Source organism: Mirounga leonina, unplaced genomic scaffold (genome assembly GCF_011800145.1).
Source record: "Mirounga leonina isolate KUSES-001 unplaced genomic scaffold, KU_Mleo_1.0 Mir_53, whole genome shotgun sequence".
NCBI classification, from domain to species: Eukaryota; Metazoa; Chordata; class Mammalia; order Carnivora; family Phocidae; genus Mirounga; species Mirounga leonina.
Genome location: NW_023270807.1, coordinates 12935828 through 12960109, shown reverse-complemented (window position 1 = coordinate 12960109; position 24282 = coordinate 12935828). Strand labels below are relative to the sequence as shown.

Below are 24282 nucleotides of genomic sequence, written 5' to 3'. Positions count from 1 at the left end.
ATTTCCTGACACATTCCATAGGGCTATTAAGGTAAGTGGGGCTTGGCCTCATGTAATTGGTGGCCTTTTGTTCTCCCTTGTCAGAGACTGCTAAATTGTATTTGTCAGCATGCTTCCGGTGTAACTGTCCATTTTATTTCTTCCCAGGCTGCAAACATGCGGTGCTGAGGCCATTTGTCCTCCTAAGAATGGGGAGCTGTTTCATTTTGGTGCCCGATTCTTTCTCTGCTTCTCTAATGTCTGTGCTTGCTTCTGTTGTCTATGGCTTCTTTCTCTTGGTTTCCTTTTTGGCTTCTTTCTTAGGTTCCTCTTCATGTAGCCTCTCATGCATCTCTTGCCATTAAAACAAAACAAAACAAAATTTTAAAGCTGTCAGTGACCAAGAACATGATGGTTATTTCTTCTTGTCCGCATGAAGATCACAACATGTTGGTTAAATTCTTTGACTATTTAGTGCTTCTCGGTATTTAAACTATGGAATTCCAGATCAAAGAATATAAATATTTTGACGTCTGAAGGCTCTTGATCTGTAAGTTCACATATCCCTCCAGAAAAATATGCCAACTTACTCACCGATCAGGGATGCATGGAAATGATCAAGTTTTTTCACCTCTGCCTCCTCTGGGGATTTTCATGTTTAAATATTTCTATTTTAATAAACAAAATATGTTAATATGTGCTCTTGAGCCAGCCTCCCAGTCCTCTCATATATCCCCCTACTAAGGAGAAGATGTATGTTTGGGAAATCGAGATATTATTTTTATTTTTATTTTTATTTTTATTTATTTATTTATTTTGGAGATTTAATTTTACATTTTTTTATTATGCTATATTAATCTCATACATTACATCATTAGTTTTTGATGTAGTGTTCCATGCATTGTTTGTGTATAACACCCAGTGCTCCATTCAGTACGTGCCCTCTTTAATACCCATCACCAGGCTAACCCATCCCCCTACCCCCTCCCCTCTAGAACCCTCAGTTTGTTTCTCAGAGTCCATAGTCTCTCATGGTTCGTCTCCCCCTCTGATTCCCCCCCTTCATTTTTCCCTTCCTACTATCTTCTTTTTTTTTAACATATAATGTATTATTTGTTTCAGAGGTACAGCTCTGTGATTCATCAGTCTTACACAATTCACAGCGCTCACCATAGCACATACCCTCCCCAATGTCTATCACCCAGCCACCCCATCCCTCCCATCCCCCACCACTCCAGCAACCCTCAGTTTGTTTCCTGAGATTAAGAATTATTTTTAATTAATTTATACAAAATGTAACCTACACATAATAGGCTGACGAACTAGAAAACTAAGAACTATTTTTTGAAAAAGTTACTTTACAGACAATAAGACAGGATTAAAGAAAAATACAAAAGAATAATGAGTTTAAAAACTGATACTCTTACTAACCGAACTCAAGCAGGAGTGTGTATCATGGAAGGAACGTGAACACTAATACAAAGGAAGTAATGGAGCCAAAGCTCCTCATGGGGTTAGGAAGTGTAGACACTTGAAGGAGAAATCGAAGTTAGTAGAAGAAATGTGTGGCTTGTAGTTGTGGGTGTGTGGGAATGGGGTGAAGTTGGTCAGGGAGAGAGTGTTTTGAGCAGATAGAATGTCTAATAAAAGTACTGAGGAAATATGAATATAAATATTGGAAATATCACGCTGTACCTGAGATACAAATTTGCGGGGAGAAGGGTCTGGAAATATCACTGGAGAACTAGAAAGATGGTGGAAGGCCTTGTGTAAACTTTGTTAAGGGTAGGAAGCCAATGAAAGCTTTTAAATGTGGAAATAAAAATCACTAGATTTGTGTTTCCCAGAGGCCCTCCTAATCACCCATTTGTAGATCACCCCTGAACGTGAATTTCCCTATAGACTTTTACTATCTCATGGGATAGGTTGAATCTTTGCCTCCTTTTACTTGCAGGAGGTGATTTTGTGTACTGGGAAGACTTTGGCTCCAGTCCCTACTGACCGAGTAGTAGTATAGGTAGATTGACTGTTTGCTTCAAGGAGTTGTTGCTTCTTTTGAAAATAGTTTTCTCTGTTTATAGCGTCAATTCCAAAGAATACTTTTTTAACACTGCATGAAAAACTTTATATCATGATGAAAGGGAAAATAGGGACTTTCAACCTATATCAACTCACTGGACAACTGACTGAAGAATTAAATGAGCAACTGGAGAACTTAGGCACTCACGGGACAATGGAGCTGAACAACTTAGTAAGGTAAATAGATGCATTAGTATTATTTGATCTTGTTGGTTTTTGTTTTGGGAGGTTTTTTTGGAATAAAAAACTTTGAAGCCTGTGCATTGAACTTTAAAAATTATCTGGTGGATTAATGAAGTCTATCTAGCTAGGTAATTAAGAGATTATATTAGTCTTCTAAATTTTAATTAATGGAGCAATTTTTCATTAGCACTCCAATTTTAAGGTGAGCCAATACAATCATTTTAATACACTTACAGTAATTTCTCCTCAGTTATTCCATGCCATGTAGAATGTACCTACCTAGAGGGGATGCTGAGCGACAGGTGAGACAGGGAAGGGTGCTGGAGGGAGTCAAGTGGCCTCAGCCATGTTCTGAAGCTTTCTGGCAAAGGTAAGGGCTGGGCCTAGGAACCTTGAGAAAAATTCTTCCAATGCATAAGGAGATTTGGTAAATTGAAGTTACCAGTTAGGCACTTTTCCATCTCAGTGGGATACTGGGATGCTGAAGGCAGGATTCAATAGTTCAGACTCATAAAAAGAACAACAGTTAATATTTTGTTAGAGGTCCAGAAAGAGAGAGAGGAAAAAACCAACCAAACAAACAAAACAAAGCAAGCAACCAACCAAACTTTTAGCGTGCCCAGTATCTACAATAAAACCAAGCAAATTCTTGGCTATCTTTGAAACTTTGGGGGAAGGAGATCCTGAAAATTTTCTAGTGAGGAAGGGATGGCAAATAAAACTGAAACAAACAGTACTCAGTGTACTAATCTAGGTCATATTAACAATCTTTGATATTCTTTCCCTTATGGATGCCACAGTAATCATTTTTCACTTATGGCAAAATGTAATGATGATAGGTACTATCCTTCAACGTGTAGTAGTTTAAATCTGTAGGATCCTGTGAGAGCTTGGCATATTTGGTAACTAGTATTGCCCTGATTCTTTGGCTCTCTTTTGCTGCTGTCTAAAGTCATGGACTGTATCTTAATTATTGCTATTATTTGCTAAATAAGTACTCGTTGAAATTATATTGAATCAATTTATTTCTACACATCATCTCACGTTTGTCAGGATCTAACAATGCTTGCTTAGAAAGCATTTTAAAATCTTCAGATAAATGAACCACAGTTTCAGTTACCCCTAAGTTATCTTGACCACAGTAAGCAAATATTAAAACCTTTCAAGAGTGACTCTTTCCCAAAAGAATCTGCCGCATATTATTATCTACCCCTAATATATAGCTATTAAATAATGCCCTTTATTGTGTCCTTTGCCTTTCTTCTTTGGTCGTTGGGTCTGACTTTCTATGTGTTTTTCTTTGTAGGCATCTCCTTTATCCAGTCACAATGAATATACTCTTTAAAAAAGGTTTGTTTCCCACAGATGAGAGAAAAATCAGGGAGTTCTATCAGCATTTTCAAGCTTATGACGAAGGTTTTGAGTACGGGTCCCAGATGCCAGAACATCTCCTAAGGTAGAGAGCTCTTCCCTACAATTAATTCACTGACCAAGCTCCTCCCAGCAATTCATACCCGTCTCATTTCCCTGTCCTATGTAGAGAGAGCAGCATCTACGAGGAAGAGACAGAAGCTACTTCTTAAGACCAGTTTGTTTTTGGTGTGTGTATGACTTGACGAAGGAACTGAAGAAGAAAGATGCATTATTTCCTTTTTTTTTTCTTATTTTGAGGAGCAAAAATTTAACAGGGAGTAAGAGAGAGACAGAGAAGATATGAGAATGAAACAAAGAATTTATTTTGAGGCCTTTTATCCTGTTTACTGCTTATTATGATCACATTCATTGCTATAGTTTGGAACCATGCTAAATCATCAAGTGTGACCCGTGGTTGTCCTTGTTCTCCCTGAGACAAAAGGAGGTGTGGTCAAATGTATTTTTCACAGCAGCCTCAGGGGTTTGAATGTAAAATAACACATGATTTTTTAAATGTCTTAGCAGTTGGTCTATAGTGGTGACTGGTCAAAAAATATGAAAAAGATCATAGCCAATTTGCTTTACCTGACTTAAGCCAGCACCTGTCACTGTGCTAGTTCTTCATCCTCCAGGAACTGGTAACAGCCAGAGTAAAAGTAGGACAAGCAGGTCATGGGCTCTGGTTTTTTGTTTGTTTTTGTCTTTGTTTTTTATTCAATGCCAATCCTATAGGGATTCAAACATTTTTTTGCAAAACACCCCACTAAGATGTGGCTGCCTACCCCCTTGATTTTCCTTGTGATCTAGTAAGTCTGAAGGTAGACCTCGAATGAAATTCTAGAAAAACTGAAGAAATTTGGAGAAATAATTATAATTCCATAGATATTCCTCCTTTAATGCCATGACCTGTTATTCCTGATGTGCTTTCACATTAATTTATGCACATGTTTTTTTCTTGCCTAGAAACTGGTCAAAATCCAAAAAGTGGCTTTTAGCACTTTTTGAGAAAACTATTCCAGATATGAAAACATATAGATCTGCAAAAGATAATTCCATGGTAAGTATCCCTGAGCTTTTTTTGTTAAAATATGTGGGATGAAAACAGTAATAAGCTATGATTTTTAAAATAATTTTTTTGTCAAAAATCATGAGATTATTTAGGTAACATTTTGTGTCAAGTACTGTGTTGGATTTCTACACTATTCTATTAAACAACCTCATAGTAATGAGGTAGGTATTAATAGTCTTCTACGTAAGAAAAAAACTAAGGCTACAGACAACAACATCTAACAAGGTGCTGAGGTTTTTATTGATTTATATATTATACAGTTGTGTCAACAGTGACAGGTGGGAGTTATGGCACATCAGACAAGGACAGCAGAGCTCTGCAAAGCAGACTTTGTTCTTGATGTCACTACCACTAATTATTTCTCTTTTCAAATAAAGGGAGGTAGTAGGTATAACTTGAAAAGCAAGGCACTGGAAGCCACTGTTCGAAGTGTCCTAGGTCTGTGGTTCTTCAGGTGTGGTTCCTAGGCCAATGGTACCAACATCGCCTGGGGACCACTCAGTCAGAGCCTCTGGGGTGGAGCCCACCAATCTGTGGTTGCATAGGCCTTCCAGGTGGTTCTGATGCTTGTGTAATGACAAGTTCTCAACCCTGCCTGCTTATCAGAATCTCTGGGAGCTTTTGAAAACTACCTGATTGTCCAGACCCCCCCCCACCTCGGAGACTGGGATTCACTTGGTCTGAATACGGGCTCAAATCCAGTCCCCAGTCTCATGACCTTGGGCATGGCACCTGGCCTCTTGGCTCAATTTCTACATCTACCTCATAGAATGTGGGGATTAAATGAGTTAATATTTGTGAAGCAGTTAGAGAGTAGTGAGGACTACATAAGAGTTTATACCGTGTGTTTATCATTAAAAATCAGACCTTTTATTTATTTTTTTGAAGATTTTTATTTATTTATTTGAGAGAGGAAGTGAGAGAGAGAGGGTGTGCATGCATGCACAAGCAGGGGCGAGGGGCAGAGGGAGAGGGAGAAGCGGACTCCCCACTGAGCAGGGAGCCCGACACGGGGCTCCATCCCAGGATCAGGAGATCATGACCTGACCCGAAGGCAGATGCTTAACCACCCAGGTGCCCCCAAAATCAGACCTTTTAGTATTTATAGATGATATCTAGTGCTTTTGTTCACTTGCCTTTCATAATTATAGCAAGTGTTATCACAAGCAACTCTACCTAACACTGGAGAGGAAGATTGCTTCAGAAAAAAAGGGATGTATGAATGTTTAGATATCTCCCACCTGAATAAAGGGAATAGAAAGCTACTCTGGAATGCCCCACATTGATAAACAGTGTTTCAGCTAAGGATTCTATTTTACAAACAGACCCAGACAAACACATTTTTGTTTGCATAATTTTCCAGGATTTAGGGGTGAAGAGGCATGTGTATAAAAGCTGCACCCAGGTAGATCTGTAATAGATGGGCCTGACAAACAGGGTTTTTAATGCCCCAACTAAAACTCTCCACTGACAGTACTTCTAGAGTAGCATTTCTTTTTCCTACTCTGAAGAAATGAGGCGTTTTTAATCCTACGTACTCTAACTCTCTATTTGAATAAAGACAGATTTTGAAGTTTGCTGAAGCTAATCCACTGTTTAAGACTTTGGGACAGAACTCAGTTTGAACATTCAGGAGCAGTTTTCATTTTTTTATGTATCATTTCTGTTTCTTCCAGCAGTATTCACACTGAGCTTGTGTTTTGTACCCAATTTTTTTTAAATGTGGTCTAAGAAGAAAATAAAAGATTCTGTTGTCTTCTGTATAAGTAGATTTCAATCGCCTAGTTAAGCAGAAGACTGGAAGAAGTTTTCATTTTTTGGAAATATCACACACACATTTCATCACATCATAAACATCAAGTGTGGTGATTTCTCCCTTGTTATTCTAGATATGTATTAAACTAGTGTTTTCATTTAAAACGAACATTTCACCAGAATAGCATATCCAGAGAATGAAATCCATGTATAGGATTTTCCATGAGATGTAAACTTGGTGTTATAATAATTTATGTTGTATGATAGAAACTAGCAGTAAATAAAATTTATACTTAAATGATTTTCAATTTTGCTAGCCCATTGTTACAGTAACAATAACAATAAGACATTGCTAACATTTATGGGGAGCTTACTCTGTGCTAGGCATAATATTACACATTTCACAAATTCGTGACTCATTTATTTTTCACAGCAACTCTAATACCCAGCAAACTGGGGATTATTAAAACCAGAAAGCTGAGGATTAGAGTGGTTAACCACTTTTGAAATATTACATGTCTTTGTAAGTCACAGTACTAGTCTCTCATCGTGTATTTTCTTTGATGGTGATTTAACAGTTGTTTCATGTATCCTAAGATCTGAAGCAAAACTACTACATGATGGTACAATACAATTCTCTTAATCCCTAGTCCATGAGAGTTGTGGGCTGTCTCTCTCATGGGGCAGTATAGGACAGTAGCTAAGAGTGTGGGCTCTGGAGCCAGGGCCAAGCTCACAGAGTTTGAATCCCAGCTCAACCACTGACAAGCCACCTGTCCTGGCAAAGTTCCCTAACTTAATTGTGCTTCAGTTTCCTCAAATGTGAAATGGTGAAGATAAAAGTATCTACTTCTTCGAATTGTGCTGAGGATTGAATGGTTCGATACTTGCAAAGCACTGAAAACAGTACTTGCCTTCGCAAGCAATGACTAGGCATTAGCTGCCATTATTTTTATCACCTGAACCTGAGTTATTTAAGATTCAAAATACATGAGTAACTTAATGAAAATGTGTCTGAATTTCTTCTCCATGATGGGGAATGACCATTGACAAAGGTGTGACTGGGAAACCTCCCAGTGAAGATAAATCTTTCATGGAATTTGTGTGATGACCTGAGAGCAACCATCAGTGGCCTTGGATGGGGCCCTGATCTTAGTTGGCACCATTCCAGTCAAATATCACTTCTCTGCATATTGTGGTATTTATACCATATCCTGGCTTGGCAGTGCTTTCTCCATGGTGTATAGGCTGAGAATCTTCATGGCAAATGGGGGAAGGGTTGTCTCTGGAATGCTCCAGATATCTGTGTTTCTGTGTTGCTTGCATTTTCCTAAAAGCAGAGGTTTATTTTAAAAATTTGTCAAAATGATAATATGTACTAAGTTTTGTTTTAAGCTCTTGATGGGTAGTAACTGATTTAATTCTCACAACAATCCTCTGAGGTAGGTACCATGTTATGACCATTTTATAGATGATGAAATTGAGACACAGAGCTTAAAGTAACTTGTCCAATGTTACCCAGGTCTTGACTAACTAAGCCAGGTTCTGGTTCCACATGTGAGGATCTTGGAAGTTGCCACTCCATCCTAACAACAAGTACAAGGCTGAACAGACCAATATTAGAATTATCAGACTGGGACTTTAAAACAACTATGATTAATATGCCAAGGGCTTTAATGCATAAATTTAGACAGCATGCCAGAACAGATAGACAATATAAGCAGAGAGATGGAAATCCTAAGAATGAACCACAATTAAATGCTAGATATAATAAACAATATAACATAAATGAAGGATGTCTTTGATGGGCTTATTTGTAGACTGGCAGAGCTGAGAAAAGAATCTCTAGAGGATATATCAGTTGAATCTCCAAAAACTGAAAAGCAAAGAGAACAAAGACTAAAAAAAGAACAGAATACCCAAAAACTATGGAACTGTGGGACAACTGTAAAAGGGATAGCATACATACAGTGGGAATACTAGAAGGAGAAGAAAGGGAAAAAGGAACAGAAGAAGTATTGGACACAATAATGACAGAATTTTCCACAATTGATGTCAGACACCAAACCATAGATCCAGGAAGCTCAGAGAACACCAAGCATGTAAACACCAAAAACATATCATTTTTAAATTACAAAAAAACAAAGATAAAAAATCCTAAAGAAGCCAGAAGGAAAAAACACCATATCAATAGAGGAACAAAGATAATAATTATATCTGACTTCCCCTTAGAAACCATGCAAAGCAAAAATAGTATAGAGTGAAATATTAAGAGTTGAGTGAGAAAAAAAAAAAAGAAAACACACCAATCTGGAATTCTGCACCCTGTGAAATTATCCTTTAAAAGTGAAGGAGAAATAAAGGGTTTTGCAGACAAACAAAAAATGAGGGAGTTTGTTGTCAGTAGACCTTCCTTACAAGAAATATTAAAGGAAGTTCTTCAGCGAGAAGAAAAATAATACAGGTCAGAAATTCAGATCTACGTAAAGAAGGGAAGAGCATCAAAGAAGAAATAAGTAAAGGTGAAATAGAAATTTATTTTCCTATTCTTAATTGATCTAACAGGTAACAATTTGTTCAAATTATAGCAATACTATATTCAGATTATACACACACACACACATATATAGACACACACACTTATGTGTGCTTATATATAAATGAAATCATTATGTGTGGTTATCTGCATGCCTGTCTGAATCCTTTATCATATCCTTCTATAATAATAATCCAGTAAATAAAATGTTTCTCTCACTTTTAGCCAATTAACTGAACCTGAGGAAGGGGTTGTGGGAACCTCTGATTTATACAGCCAGTCAGCTGGAAGTACAGATAGCAGCCTAGACTTGTAGCTGGCATCTGAAATCCAAGGAGGAGGCTCTTAGAACCTCCAATCTGTAGCCAGTTGGTCCAAAGTACAGGTAATAACCTGGGCTGTGACTGACATCTGAAGGGCAGGTGGGAGGTGGAGAAAGGGTATAGTCTTGTAGGACAAAACCCTTAACCTGCAGAACCTCATGCTGGGTAGATGGTGTCAGGATTGAGTTGAACTGAGTTGAATTATAGGGCACCCAGGTAGTGTTCTGAGTATTTTTATTGTTGTTTGGGACTCCTCCTTCCACATATACACACACATTAGAAATTGGTACCAGAACTCCAGAGCGAGGATGTCCTCTTTACCACTCCTTTTCAACATAGTACTGGAAGTCCTATGCAATAAATCAAGAAAGGAAATAAAAGTTACACATATTGGGAAAGAAGACATAAAACTGTCTTTGTTCACAGATGTCATGATCATATTTGTAGAAAATCCAAGAGAATCAACAAAAAACTACTGGAACTAACAAACAATTACAGCAAAGTTGCAGGATACAAGTTAATATCCAAAAGTTAATTGCTTTCCCATGTACCAATAAAGAATGTGTGGAGTATGAAATTAGAAACAAAATGTGCCATTTACATTAGTATTCCCCAAAATGAAATACTTGGTATAAACCTGACAAAAGGTATATAAGCTCTGTATGAGGAAAGCTACAAAACTCTGATGAACAAAACCAAAGAACTATGTAAATAGATATTTTATGTTCATGGATAGGAAGATTCAATATTGTCAAGATGTCAGTTCTTCCCAACTCAACCTATACATTCAATGCAGTCTCAATCAAAATCCCAGTGAAGTTATTTTATGGATATCAACAAACTGATTCTAAAGTTTATATGGAGAGACAAAGACCCAGAATCACCAACACAATATTCAAGGAGAAGAACAAAGTTCTTCAAAAGAGCAATGCTACCCAACTTCAAGATTTACTGTAATGTTATAGTGTGGTATTGGTGAAAGAATAGACAAGTAGATCAATGGAACAGAATAGAGAGCCCAGAAATAGACCCCTTTAAATATAATCAGCTGACTTTGACAAAGAAGCAGGAGGCAATATAGTGAAACAAAGATAGACTCTTCAACAGATGGTGCAGGAACAACTGGACATCCACATGCAAAACAAAAAAAAAAAGAACACATCTAGATAGAGATCTTATACAATTCACAAAAATTCACTCAAATGAATCACAGACGTAAGTGTAGAATGCAAAAGTATAAAACTACTAGAAGATAACCTAGGAGAAAACCTAGTTTACCTTGGGTATGGTGATGCCTATTTAGATATAACATCAAATGCACAATCCATGAGAGAAGATGGAAGCATATGAAAAGATGCTCCACATCATATGTCTTCAGGGAAATGCAAATGAAAACAACCCTGAGATACCACTACACTCATTCTGGTCAGAATCTGGAACACTGACAACAGCTCACCTCCTGGTGAGGACGTGGAGCAACAGGAACTCTCCTTCATTGTTAATGGGAATGCAAAATGGTGCAGACACTTTGGAAGACACTTTGGTGGTTTCTTACAAAACAGAGCATACTCTTGCCATAAAATCTAGCAATTGTGCTCCTTGATATTTGCCCAAATGACTTGAAAACTTATGTCCACACTAAAACCTGCATATGGATGTTTATAATAGTTTTATTCATAACTGCTAAAACTTGGAAGCCACCAAGACTCCCTTTTAAATAAACTGTGGTACATTTAGGGAATGGAATATTATTCAGCGCTAAAAAGAAATGAGCCATCAAGCCATGAAAAGACATGAAGGAACCATAAATGTATATTACTAAGTGAAAGAGACCAATCTAAGAAGGCTATATAATGTATGGTTTCAGCTATATGACATTCTGCAAAAGGCAAGATGTGGAGAAAGGAAAAAGATCAGTGGTTGTTGGGGAGGGAGGAGAGATACATTGGCAGAGCATAGAGAATTTTTAGGGCAGTGAAAATAATTTGTATGACATTATAATGGTGGATATATATCATCATGCATTTGTCCCAACCCATGGATTTTACAATGCCAAGAGTGAACCCTAAGGTAAACTATGGAATTCAGGTGATTGTGATGTGTCAATGTCCTTGATCCATGGTAAAAAAAAAAAAATACCATTTTGCTGAATGGTATTGTTAAGTAGGGAAGACTATGCATGCGTGGGGGTAAGGGTTATATGGGAATTCTTTGTACTTTCAATTTTATTGTAAACTTAAAATTGCTCTAAAAAATAAAGTCTTTAAGAAAAAAAAAAACAAAACCAAAGCCAGGATTTGAACCAATGCAGTAAAGCAGTTGTGCTCTAGAGTCCCTATTCCTAATTACTATGCTACCGGTAAGTGTATAAAACCCTTAGCATGCCTCAAGCTGCAGACCTAGGAATGGCAGAAATAATATATTTGAGATTAAGGAAAAATTCACGGTCTTTGTTTATTAACATCATTCTTTGTCACATAGCTGTGGTTTGATAAAATGTCTTTCTTTTAACAGACGTTAATGCAGTCTATGCTGGATATCGTAGAGACGGAAAGAAAGGAAGAAATGAGCCCCAATTATGGGCTCTTATTACTTTGGGCTTCTCTGTCCAATGCTGTCCCTGTAAGTATATTAGTAAAGTAAGGATTACACTTCTGTCTACTGCAATTTCAGTTTTTTTCCTTCATTATTCTTTCTTTTTTTCGGTCTTTTCACTTCTTGATTATGGGAAAGAAAAAGGCTACAGTGGATTTGGTTGTGAGCTAGAAAAACAAAACTGAATGCCTAATGAAATCTGATAAGATCACAAAGGAGGCAGAGCAAGATGTCAAGTGAATTCTGCCCTCTGCAAGGCAAGCCTGTAGCAGGCTAAGGGAAAAACTTGCACCTTGGGGTTAGTTGTGACAACACCTGCTTATGGAGTACTTTCTTTGTCAGGCAACATGCTTAGTATTGGTGCTGCAAAGATGAGTAAGTCTTGACTCCAACATTGTATTGGGGAGAGAGTAGGTAAATGGATAGTCTGGGATAGAATTGGGCTTGAATCAAGATAACCCCCGCCAGAGCTATAGAATCTCATGGAGAGAATTTAAACCCTCAGCCTCCATTTCCTCATGGGTAACAAAGGGATAATACAACTCCTGATATGGTCCTAGGACTTGGGTACATAATAAATGGTAACCCTCCTTTCTCCACAAGGTGGTTGTGAGGATTCAGTGACATAAACCCAACTGGTGCCCAGTGAATATTAGTTCTTTGTCCTCTGCTCTACCCATTCTCCTTCGGCACACCATTCCTGTTTGTGTTTCTTGGCGTCTTGGTCCTGTAAGCTTCCCCATGAATGGAGCTGGTGACTTTGGAACTCACAATACTAAAGAGAGCAGAGACTTTTTAACTGTTTCTTTCTAAAGCTGTTATGAACTAGATTAAAGGCATGTGATATGTCTGCCCCTTCTTGCCTGATGCACATCAGGGAGGATCTCACATTAGCTTAAGCTGCACTGGTATTATTTGAGGAATTAAAGGGTGACCTTTTTTACATATTTGTTTTCTACTGAACAGGAATATTCAACCCATCTCTAATGATAAAGGTGGCCATTTTCTTTTTTCTTCTAGCAAATAGAAATGAGATATTTCAGGTATTATTTATTTCTCCTTCCTCTTAGTGAAGGCTTTCTAAGTACTGATAGTCTAGTTTCTTTTCACGTGTTATAAAACTGATTGAGTAAAGAGCAGAAATAGAAATTCTGGCCTCTCTGCTATATGTAGTTCATCTGGCATGGGCAAATAAAAATCGTCTAATCCTTTCCCCTTCTTTATGTACCTCTGATATTACGCCCTGATTTCTCTTTGCATTGCTTTCTTGGATACTGATTAAGCTATAGCAAAATGAAAAGGCGAACATCAGAACAGGTCCCAAAGCAGCAACAAAACAGCCACTCCTGTCACAGGATTAATTTTCAAGATCTCATTAGAGAGATCCTCCAGAAGAAAGGGACACAAAGCCCCATTGATCTGACTCAGGGGAAGTCAGTTCTTTGGAATTTGTTCCTGGCACCAGCCTGAAAGGATTTAAATAATGAATTTCAGAAAGAAAGTGTCTGATGATTAGTGAGAGTTCCATTTTGCTGGCTGTCGTTGGCACCTCCAAGAAGCAGCTGGTGTGCAGGCAGAGACCCTGGAAAGGCTTTAGAGTCAGGCCCAAAGCCAAATCCCAGTGCTGGGTGACAGCGAGCCAAGTGTTTAACCTCTCTGAGCCTCAGTATTCTTATCTATAAAATAGGATGAATGTTATTTACCTCATAGGATGGTCATGAGCATTATTATTTTTAAGATATGGAAAGTGGCTGACAGTCCCTTGAAGAAAGAAGGTGCTCAGTGAATGTTAGCTTTCTTCTTTTATAAAAAGTAAAGCCATCATTTCAATCATTACTTTCAATGGCCCATTAATAAACTGCCCTGACTTCCAAAACTGGACCACTCAAATGCCCCAGGGTGGGAGTGGCCACTGCTATCTGGCTTCTGTGATCTCCCATCAACACTTAGAGAACCCCAAAAAGCCCTGCCATTGGACAGGTGGTGGGGCCTGGCCTTTCTTGGTGCCCAGGTCAGATTCTCTTCTCTCCCATTCTGGGCTCTGCCTCAAAGCCCGTGGAACTCAGAGCTAGGGCTTGAGGTAGTCTGGGGACAGGACAGATCACTAGAAGGCTCCATGGTGGTCGAGGTGAACCTTGGTAGACTGGCCCAAAATATTAACCATAATCAGTGAAATCATTTGTATGGGAAAACCATTTCCAACTTACAAGAAATTCCTGCCAAATGAGATTTTTAGGAACATTTTTCCAAAACGAGTTTCACCGCTGACATTTTATCTTTGTTATCGCTTCTCCCAAGCTCTTTCTGAATCCTGACCCCACGACCCCCCCTCCCACCCCGCCTCACCCTCAACTCCCACAGCCTGTGTTGTCTGTCCCACCCATTGCCTGTACACTTAGTTCTTTTTTTCTCCTGATTTTTATTTCATATCCCCAACTAGATGTGAAAGTTCTTTGGGCAGGAATGATACCTTATACGTGTTTGTGTTTACCATGATTGTAGAAGACTGTCTGACCTGTTATAGAGACTCCATCAGTATTTGTTAAATCTCTTTTGAATGGAGGAATAAGTGATGCTGAAGAACATACCCATTTCATCTTCTCTTACTGGGCAGGGCTTTCCTCCTTGTCCCTTTCACCTTTGTTCTTACTCCAAAAGAATTGCAGTGGCTGCTTGTGAAGTTCAGTGAGCCAGGTGGCCCTTCTCCTTTTTGAGCAGCCCTCATAGACCTAACCCCTTTGGCAAAATACTAATTGCTACTTTGGGGAGCAATTTTTAACTGGGAGTATGCAAAGATCCCAAGGTCATTTATTCTTGTTTGTTTCAGTAATATATGTAAATTTCTTATTTACTCATACCTGTCTTTTATGTGACTCTTCTTTTTAAAAAAATGTAATTGAGGGGCGCCTGGGTGGTTCAGTCGTTAAGCGTCTGCCTTCGGCTCAGGTCATGATCCCAGGGTCCTGGGATCGAGCCCCACATAGGGCTCCCTGCTCTGCGGAAAGCCTGCTTCTCCTTCTCCCACTCCCCCTGCTTGTGTTCCCTCTCTCGGGCTCTCTCTCTCTGTCAAATAAATAAATAAAATCTTTAAAAAAAAATAAAATAAAAATTAAAAAAAAAAATAAATAAATGTAATTGAGTTTTTTACCAAGTTTAAAAATGATAAATAGCACCTTCATACAGCCATTTATAATTTAGCTGAATTCCTTGTGTTCATTACAAAATAAGTATTACCCAATTTTTGTGAATCTCTAAAACTCTAAGCACTATTTAGTATAACTCTGAACCCCTCTTTTGTATAACTGAAAATCTGTGTGCTATCACTAAGCTATTTTTCCCCCAGTATGAACTTTGACCCTTTAAATGAGATGAATTGAGTTTGGAGTGGTCATTAATTAAATCCAGTAATTCAGCACTTCCATCCGTAGATAATAGTCAGGGGCCTGAGTGGGGAGACAGAAGAGAGCTCTCTGAGCATGTTTCTTCTACTGTAAAATGGACTGGATAATGTCTAGGGTAAGTCTTCGGTACTCTGAATCATGCCACGGAAAGAGGCTCTCCAGATGGTGGTGGCCTTGGTTCTCTGGTACCGTATTTACCCTGGCACCAGTGGGTTTCATGCCCCAGGGCGGAAAACCATGAGGAGTATTGAATTTGGCTTACTTGACCGTTTCCCTTCAGACAGTTGCTCTTCCCTTTTTGGCCACAGAGGGGAGTATTGGGATTATGTAAAGGTACTTAAAGTTACCTCACAAAAGAAACAAAAAGACTTGTTTCAAATATGAAGTAGTTTCGGAGTCTTTCAGGACTGATTTTCCTAGATGAAATTTCTTTTACAATACGTGTTTACAGAAAAGAGGCAAGGGAAACCCAAACTTCTTTTATTGATTTTATACAGGTTTCCTCTAGTGTGTAATCTAAAAATAGAAACGGGCGCCTGGGTGGCTCAGTCGGTTGAGCGTCTGCCTTTGGCTCAGGTCATGGTCCCAGGGTCCTGGGATCGAGCCCCACATAGGGCTCCCTGCTCTGCGGGAAGCCTGCTTCTCCCTCTGCCCCTCCCCCTGCTTGTGTTCCCTCTCTCGCTGTGTGTCTCTCTGTCAAATAAATAAATAAAATCTTAAAAAAATAAATAAAAAATAAAAATAAAAATAGAAACAAAAACATCTACCCGAGTTAGTGGAAAATTAATTTTTGAAATATATGGCAGTATAATTTTAACCTTGTAATAATATCACAATGAGGAAAGATGTGAAATAATTTTCTTTGGTCTAGAGAGAGAATTTGCAAGCATGCTATGTTCAGTAACATTCAGGTGTGAAAGGACCATTATTTTTGTTATTGACTACTCTCATAATTTAGTTTATGGGATTTGAGGTATATTTTTCTGCACTTATTGAAAATTACCATATTTTATTTGCGGAATATATGATTTGCTCATTCATTTCTATTTCACGAAAATTAAATTTTAAAAAATATTTTCATTTGGATTAACATTTTAAGTGTCATAATTTGCTGTTTCTGAATATTTAATGCATGCATATATAATATTTTATAATGTGTATTAGTAAAAAGAATCCTTCATTTTGTAGTAAAGATAATTTATATAAACAACAGAATTAAACTATAGTGACAGAATAAAAGTATAGATTTGACCTCTCAGAGGTCTGTAACATCTCTCTTGTTCATAAAATCTAGTTGTTTCCAAAACTGCTCCTTACTAGCATGCTTTTAAGTTTAATTTAAACATTTTCCTGGTTTCTTTTAATGTTTATGGTGAATACTAAGTATGCTTTTATTCACTGTCAAAGGAGGTTGTATTGTGTGATACATGTTTTTTGTTTTGTTTTGTTTTTTTAAGGTTGCATTTTGGACACTTGCATTTGTCCTCTCTCATCCCACTGTCCATGAGACCATTCTGGAAGGCATATCTTCTGTGTTTGGCACAGCAGGTACTAAACCTGAATGAACTTACCTGGTTGCAGAGATATCTAATGTGTGCTTGTCACATGTTATGGGCAAAACTAAATGCCCAGAATTTTATAGAAATTGAGCATAATCCAAAATTGAACACAAGTTGTTGTGTGTTTCAGGATATAAACCGATCAGGAAGAGTCCTAGAATTTAATTACTGTCCAGGTGATTTTAGAGGGCATCTAGTCTAACCCCCTTACTTTCCAAATCATGAAAATGCTGGAGAGATTGTGATTTGCCTAATTTCCCTACTTAAATGTAAATACACACACACACACACACATACACACACAGGCTTTTTCTTCAAATCTCTTGGCCCCTCAATTATTTTTGGAATTCAGGATTTTCTAGATTTTGTAAAAAGTAATACAGTGCATATATTACATAACACAGATGTCAAGTAAGGTTTTGTCACCAAAGGAATTGTTTTAAAAGTTAGAGATTTGGGGGGTTAGAACTGTAGATGGGGATTGACACCTTGTATTTTTTAGTTCAGATTTGGACTCTTCGATCATCATCTGTTTTAAAAAAGCAGAAATAAGCTTGAATGGAGAGAGCGTTCAACTACTTGTTTATTTGACCTGTTTGGAAGTAGTATCTTTTAGAAAAACCTAAATATGTCAAATTATGTATTCTGATATAAAGAGAATAATAAATTACTTGGAAAAAAACAATGTAATAGAACAAAAGGTAGGATGCCAATTGACAGCACCCCCCTGCTTCATGATTGCTGAAAATATTTTATTTGATATTTCATTCTTTATTTTCTACTGCTTCTTAATGAATTAAAGGCAGAAAGCAAATTGGCTTGCTCAACATCACTATCTAAGCCATACTGTCTCTTGAGCCTTGAGTCTTATCTCATAGAAATAGTGAGGATTAGAATCACTGAGTACAAACCATGCTAACAAGTTAGATTCTGGAGATACGTTAGTGAGTACAAGAGAAAACTACTTGCCTTTATGGAGCTTACCTCTACAAAGTTAGTGGAAATACTCATGCCTTTACATCCACAAACAATAAAAGGGAATGTGTCCTTGACCGTCACATTTCCGACTTCAGCATTTCCTTACTAGAGTCTACTCCTCATTTAGGGTTCTCCAAAATCCTGGTCTTTAGGAAATCAAGAAGTAGTTATGGGATGGTGGAGATAATGCTGGGAGCCTGTCTGACCCAAAGGCTACAACAGAAGTATTACATTCATCTAAGTGTCTACAATACTTGAATCTTGAACTCTTGAGCACAGTCCAATGGAGAAAGACAAAACCTTTATTCTTTTTCTACATTCTGGTTTATTTTTAGAACCCATTGTTCTCCACTGACAGACAAAGGCTCCTCCAAATAGTGATACCAGTGTATTAGCTACATATGTATCAATGCTTTCAGTTTTTAAGACTCTTGCAAACTTGAAAACAATTTACATAAAATATCAAATTTTTTTGCTGTGTTTATACGGAAGCAATTCAGATCAATTCATGTATAAGATGTAGTAGCAGCTCAGGAATTTAGATGTGAGAGGAAATTACTCACTCACTTTTGAAGGTTGATATTAAAGAAGATATCCACGTGCCCATACAAAGGATCCTGTCAAAGAAAGCACATTAGAGTGCATGGAACAAGAATCTGACTCAATACAGCAGTTCTCCATTCTTAGTTCTTCACTATTACAAGATGACCATTTCTTTCTTGGAGATGTCCTTAGTGACCTGGACACCTCTTCACATCTCTATGGCCTCAGGCATGTTGCTCAACTTTCTTATAAGTTTCAGGGCACAAGCTGCTATTGAATCATTGGTCCTTTGTGTCTGGCTTTTTTTCACTTAGCATAATGTTTTATTTTGTATCATGATGTTATACATTAATTGATTTTCACATGTTGAATCTCCCTTGCATTCCTGGGATAAATCCTACTTAGTCATGTGGTATAATACATAAAATTTTAATGGCTATAAAATATCCATATTACATATAGGTATTTATATCCATAGAGCATATATCATTTTTATGTTGCTGGATTCAATTTGCTAGTGTTTTATTAAGGAATTTTAGGAATTTTACATCTATATTAATAAGGGATATTGATTTATGGTTTTCTTTTCTTGTATTTGTCTGGGTTGGGTATCAGGATAATTCTGGCTTTATAGAATGACTTCAGAAGTATTCATTCCTCATATTTTTTGGAAGAGTTTGTGAAGGATTGATGTTAATTATTCTTTAACTATAGGATAGATTTACCAGTGAAGTGATCTGGTGCCGAGATTTTCTTTGTGAGAAGTTTTTGATTAATTCAATCACTCTACTTGTTACAGGTCTATTCAGGGTATATATTTCTTCTTTTTTATTAAAATATAACTGACACATAACATTGTATTAATTTTAGGTGTACAATGTAATGATTTGCAATATGCATATGCTATGAAATGATCACCACAATCAGTTTAGTTAACATCCATTATCACACAGCTATAATTTTTTTCTTGTGATGCAAACTTTTAAGATCTACTTTCTTATCAACTTTCAAATGCATAATACAGTGTTGCTAACTGGTTGCCATTGCTGTACATTACAGACCCAGAAAAATGGGGACACTGAACGAATTTGCATGTCATCCTTATGCAGGAGCCATGCTAAACTTCTCTGTATTGTTTTACATTTAGTAACACTATTTTTTCTTGGGTCAGTTTTGTAGTTTGTGTCTTTTTAAGGAATTTGTCCATTTCATCTAAGTTATTTAACTTGGTACATATAACTTCATATTATTGCCCACAATCTTTTTTATTTCTGTAAAATCACTAGAAAAGTATCTCCCTCATCCTTGATTTTAATAATTGTGTCCTATCTCTTTTTCCCTTGGTCAGTATAGCTAAAGGATTGTCCATTTTGTTTTCAAAGAACTAGCTTTTGGTTTTGTTGATTTTGTTTGATTTTATTTTTTTATATCACTTTTCTATTCACTATTTCATTTTTCTCTGTCCTCATCTTTATTATTTATAATTTATATCTCTTTATGAATATTCTTTATTTTGTTCTTTAAACACAATTTTTCTTAAAGTCTTTGACCATATTTAAAATCTCTTATTTAAAGTCTTTTTTTTTTTTTCATAAGTCCAACATTTGGGTTTTTTCAGGGATAGTTTCTACTGATTGCTTTTTTCCCCTGTGTATGGTCTATGTTTTCTTGTTCCATGTATTATTGGATATTTCTCATTGCATGTCTTGCATTTTTTTTGAAAACTGGACATTTTAAATAATACAGTGTAGCAACTCTGGAAATTAGATTCTCCTGTTTCCTCATGGTTTATTGCTGTTGCTGCTTGTCATAGCCTTGTTTGTGTGTTTGTTTATTGACTTCATTAACTAATTCTGGAAATTGTGTATTATTACACTGTATTTTGTATTATTATCATGTGTGGCCACATATGTTTCTGCTTGGTTAGTTTAGTATTCAGCTAATAGTTGGACAAAGATTTCTTTACACTAAGAACCAATAAGACTCCCATATTTGCATGTTTAGGATTTTGTTTGCATGTTGGAGCATGCCTTCAACACTCAACTAAGCAGTTGGTAGCACTGCCTTAACTTTCACTTCCCACTTGCACAAAAACTCAAGGTCAGCCATAGGTAGACAGTAGAGCCTTCTCAGGTCTTTCCTGAGCCTGAATGAGGCCTTGGGCATTTGTGCAGTCCTACAAAATTGCATGCATTTTTATATTTCCAGGAATACACTGGACCTTTTAAAGCCCCGGGGATGTCTCATTCCCTAGCTCTTCATTTTAATCTTTTTGGTTTGCCTGTTGTTTGTCCAAACTGTTATCTATTGCCTCCCGTAGCTGCAAAGTTAATTATCCTTAAAGGTTTCCAACCAACACCCCTGGGGGAAATTCCACTGTGTGAGTTCCAAGTCAGGTCAGATAAAGATAGTCTTATAAGTGGGACCTTTCGGGACCTGCCAGATAGGTCACATAATAAGAACTCTCTAGGAATGAGGTCTTGAAGGAGTTCCAATCTTATTCTGACCCCTCTGGTAACTGCTGGGCTGCTGGTTTGCACTGTGGTTGTAGGCTATTGGTTTTCAAGGCTACCTTGGAGCTATGGAGAGAGGGATGGGAATAGAGCAAGTTAAAGTGTCATTAAGCTTGTTCTTACGAAGATTTAGCCATTTTTCTTGGATAAACACTCCCTGGGTTGCTGCAAGCCTTTGGTTAATTTCCAAAGTTCTGAAAAAGTTGATTCTGACAAATTTTATCAGATTTTTCATTGATTTTAAAGAGGGACTCTTTGGAGTCCTTAGTCTGCCCCCATTTTTGCTGACATTACCCTGAACCGTAAGTTTTAAAATTTCCTTTAGGAAACCTTCCAGATTCATTGTTAACCCTTCATTCATCTATTTATCTGGTGGCCCTCAAATATCTTTTTGAGTACTCACTATGTCAAGGCATTATATGAAATACCAGGGCTAAGAAGATGAGTGTGTGGTGCATGCTCTCAAGGAAGTTCATGAATGAAGTGCGTTTTATAAAAATGAAAACAGATTTGGAAGTTTACAGAAGATGTTAGGAGAGAGAACGGAACATTTACGATGTTTCTTTGGAGATGTGCACTTGTTGATGAATTCTGTAGGTTCTCTGTACTTGGAACCTTTTCCTTGTTTTTATTCATCTTTCAGTCAGCTTGAATGTCATTTCCTCAGATAGATCTTTTAGGCTTGCCCTGTCTGAAGTCACTTTCCCTAACTCTGTGCTTAGTGATTCTCTGACTCACCTCACTATTTCCTTCATAAGAATGATTTTTTTGTTTATCTATATCTATCTATCTCTGCCTCCTTCATCAGAACATAGTCTCTCCAACAGCAGGAACAATGTCTGTCTTGGTCTCTATAGGATCCCCAGCTGCCTAAAACCCAAATTACACAACAAGTATTTTCTGAACAAATTTAATGAACAAATACAAGCATATATTTTAAGAGATGAATGTCTTAGTTTAGCTTTCATTTGCGGTTTTATCACCTATACCATTAGACAGCTTATATGAAATGAGTATTTTATGTAAAGAAGTTTCGGATAAGTTTCTGCCTCTAAGTTTTGAGATAATAGAACCCTAGTTTCAGCCAATATCTGGTCTGTGCTTTGAGACACTCAGTAGTCTCAAGTCCAAGAATCCACAAGAATGGTAATGAATGCTGAACATGTCTCTAGGGTTTTGAACTCTATAAAGTATCTTCTTGATTATGGTTTTATTGTACCCATTGATCCTGGGTGAAATATACATTATCAAATTATTGAGTATCTGATGAAGAATATTTTGCTTTGTTACAGAGTTTTTGGGCATAATTCCTGGAAATTAGTCATTTTGTTTTAAATTTTAATGTGTAGATCACCACACATTTTTTCAGTTGCCTGTCCTAACCTCAAAAACATAGTGCAGATATGGGGGTCAGAATGCCTGCATTCAAATCCAGTCTGAGATCCTTACTACTGGTTAATTCCTTATTCAAGTTGCCAAATTCTTTAAGGCTTTTTCCTCTTCAGGCAAATGGCAAAATAAGAATGCCCATCTCATGGAGTTACTAGGAGAATATGGTAAAATATAAAGTCGACAGCACAATGTCTTTCAAACTGTAATCATTTTATGAATCTTAGCCATGACCAAAACTGATATAACCGTATTAGTTATATGAAATTTTATAACCTTGCCATATCATGAAATTAGTAACTATTATGACTTCGAGTTTTTCTACTTCTAAATATTAGTCAGTGTTGTTTTTCAAAATATAGTTTTCCAGGTGCTTGGATGGCTCAGGCGGTTAAGCATCTGACTCTTGATTTCAGCTCAGGTCATGATCTCAGGGCTGTGAGATCAAGCCCCACATTGGGCTCCACCTGTCTCTCGGTCTCTCTGTCTCCCTCTGCCCCTCCCCTCTCTCACATGCACACATACATGTTTTCTCTTGGTCTCTCTAAAATAAAATGTATATATATGTATCATAGTTTTCTGGAGTGTTTACAGCAATAATTGAATTATTTTATATCAGTTGGTCATCCCTTTAAAGAGACTGAATGCAGTAGAAATATAGCATGAAGATATTTCTGTCTAATATTATCCTAGGAGGTAGAAATAGTAGCAACAATAATAGCTAACACTTAGCTAGCTCTTAGTAAGTACCAGGCCCTGTTCCAAGTGCTTTTCTTATTGACTCCCTAATCCTTGAATCATCCCTCCTAAATGTTATTATTTATATGCATTTTAAACATGAGGAAAATGATGTGCCAATTAGGTAGCTTACCCAAGACCACACAACTAGTAAGTGACAGAACTACAGTTTGAACCCATGTTGGCCTGGCTCAGGAGTTGATAATACAAATTATCAAATCTCCTTATTTCAAAATTATGCTCGGAATGTCTGAATTAACATGCTGAGGTCCAGTTTCCAGCTTAATTCCAAGGCGTGAACATATTAATCTTCCTAAAGCATACCTCTAATTACATTGCATGTGTATTCAGAATATATTCCTGGAGTAATGTTCATACCCCTGAGCCTGAAACCATAGCCTGATGGTCTGATCCACCTTTGCAATCAGTATAATAATCTAACTAAGGTGGCCCCTTGAATACCCTCTAAAACTCTCTTCATTTTCTTTCTGCTGTGCTATTTAGTGTAAATGTAACCCTAAATGTGATTTAATTTTGATGCCTTTAGAAGATCATACATAAGTAAACTTGTAGATTAGAAAAAGTATTTTCTAAACTATGTACTTCATTCTTGGGTCAGAAAATATGACTACTATGTTCATAACCAAGGTGATTTCTAAAACAAATGTATTATAACTGTCAGGAGAGTGTAATTTACCCCACCCAAAAAATGGTGACTGATAATAAACACCATAAAAGATAGCTAGTTTGTGGTTTATGTGTAGGATCATCTTTACTTATTGTGTACCTATGCCTTCTTCTGACCAAGGCCACCTGAACAGGTGGATCCCTAGTTAATGACCTCTGAGGCTCTGTTCCATTAATCACCAGTCCCTTGGTAAGTTCAGCTGCTCTACTGGCTCTTTGCCCTTGATCTGTCAGATCCAGGTACTCTGTACTCAGCAACATCGAGTGACTTCACATCTCACTCAGAATAAAATCTAAAGCCTTCATGTGCCCGTGGAGACTTTTTGTCATCTCAAAAATCTTGTCTCTGTCACCCTGCCTCTTATTTATTTCACCCCAGCCATATCCAGTCATTCATTGAACAAATATTTATTGAGCTCCTATTATGTGCCAACAACTATTTTAGGAGTTTGGAGTGCACAAGAAAAACAACAATTACTTCCCCTTTGGTGCTTACATTCTGGTAGGGGAGACAGACAATAAATCAATGTAATGCATAAGTA

At 37.3% G+C, this 24282-nt stretch overlaps 1 protein-coding gene and 1 non-coding gene across 3 annotated transcripts in view; one reads left to right on the top strand and one right to left on the bottom strand.

The window, feature by feature from the left end:
• LOC118000690 (24-hydroxycholesterol 7-alpha-hydroxylase) overlaps window positions 1-24282 on the top strand; it is an 88244-nt gene that overhangs the window by 14932 nt on the left and 49030 nt on the right. For both annotated transcript variants that reach the window (XM_034990519.1, XM_034990520.1), the window contains exons 3-7: window positions 2061-2235; window positions 3548-3697; window positions 4618-4711; window positions 11852-11959; window positions 16791-16881. In XM_034990519.1, the coding sequence (XP_034846410.1) occupies window positions 2061-2235; window positions 3548-3697; window positions 4618-4711; window positions 11852-11959; window positions 16791-16881 (618 nt within the window). The remainder of the gene's footprint in view (window positions 1-2060; window positions 2236-3547; window positions 3698-4617; window positions 4712-11851; window positions 11960-16790; window positions 16882-24282) is intronic.
• LOC118001698 lies at window positions 19478-19584 on the bottom strand. The gene has a single exon (XR_004676805.1). It is a non-coding gene; the product is annotated as a U6 spliceosomal RNA (small nuclear RNA).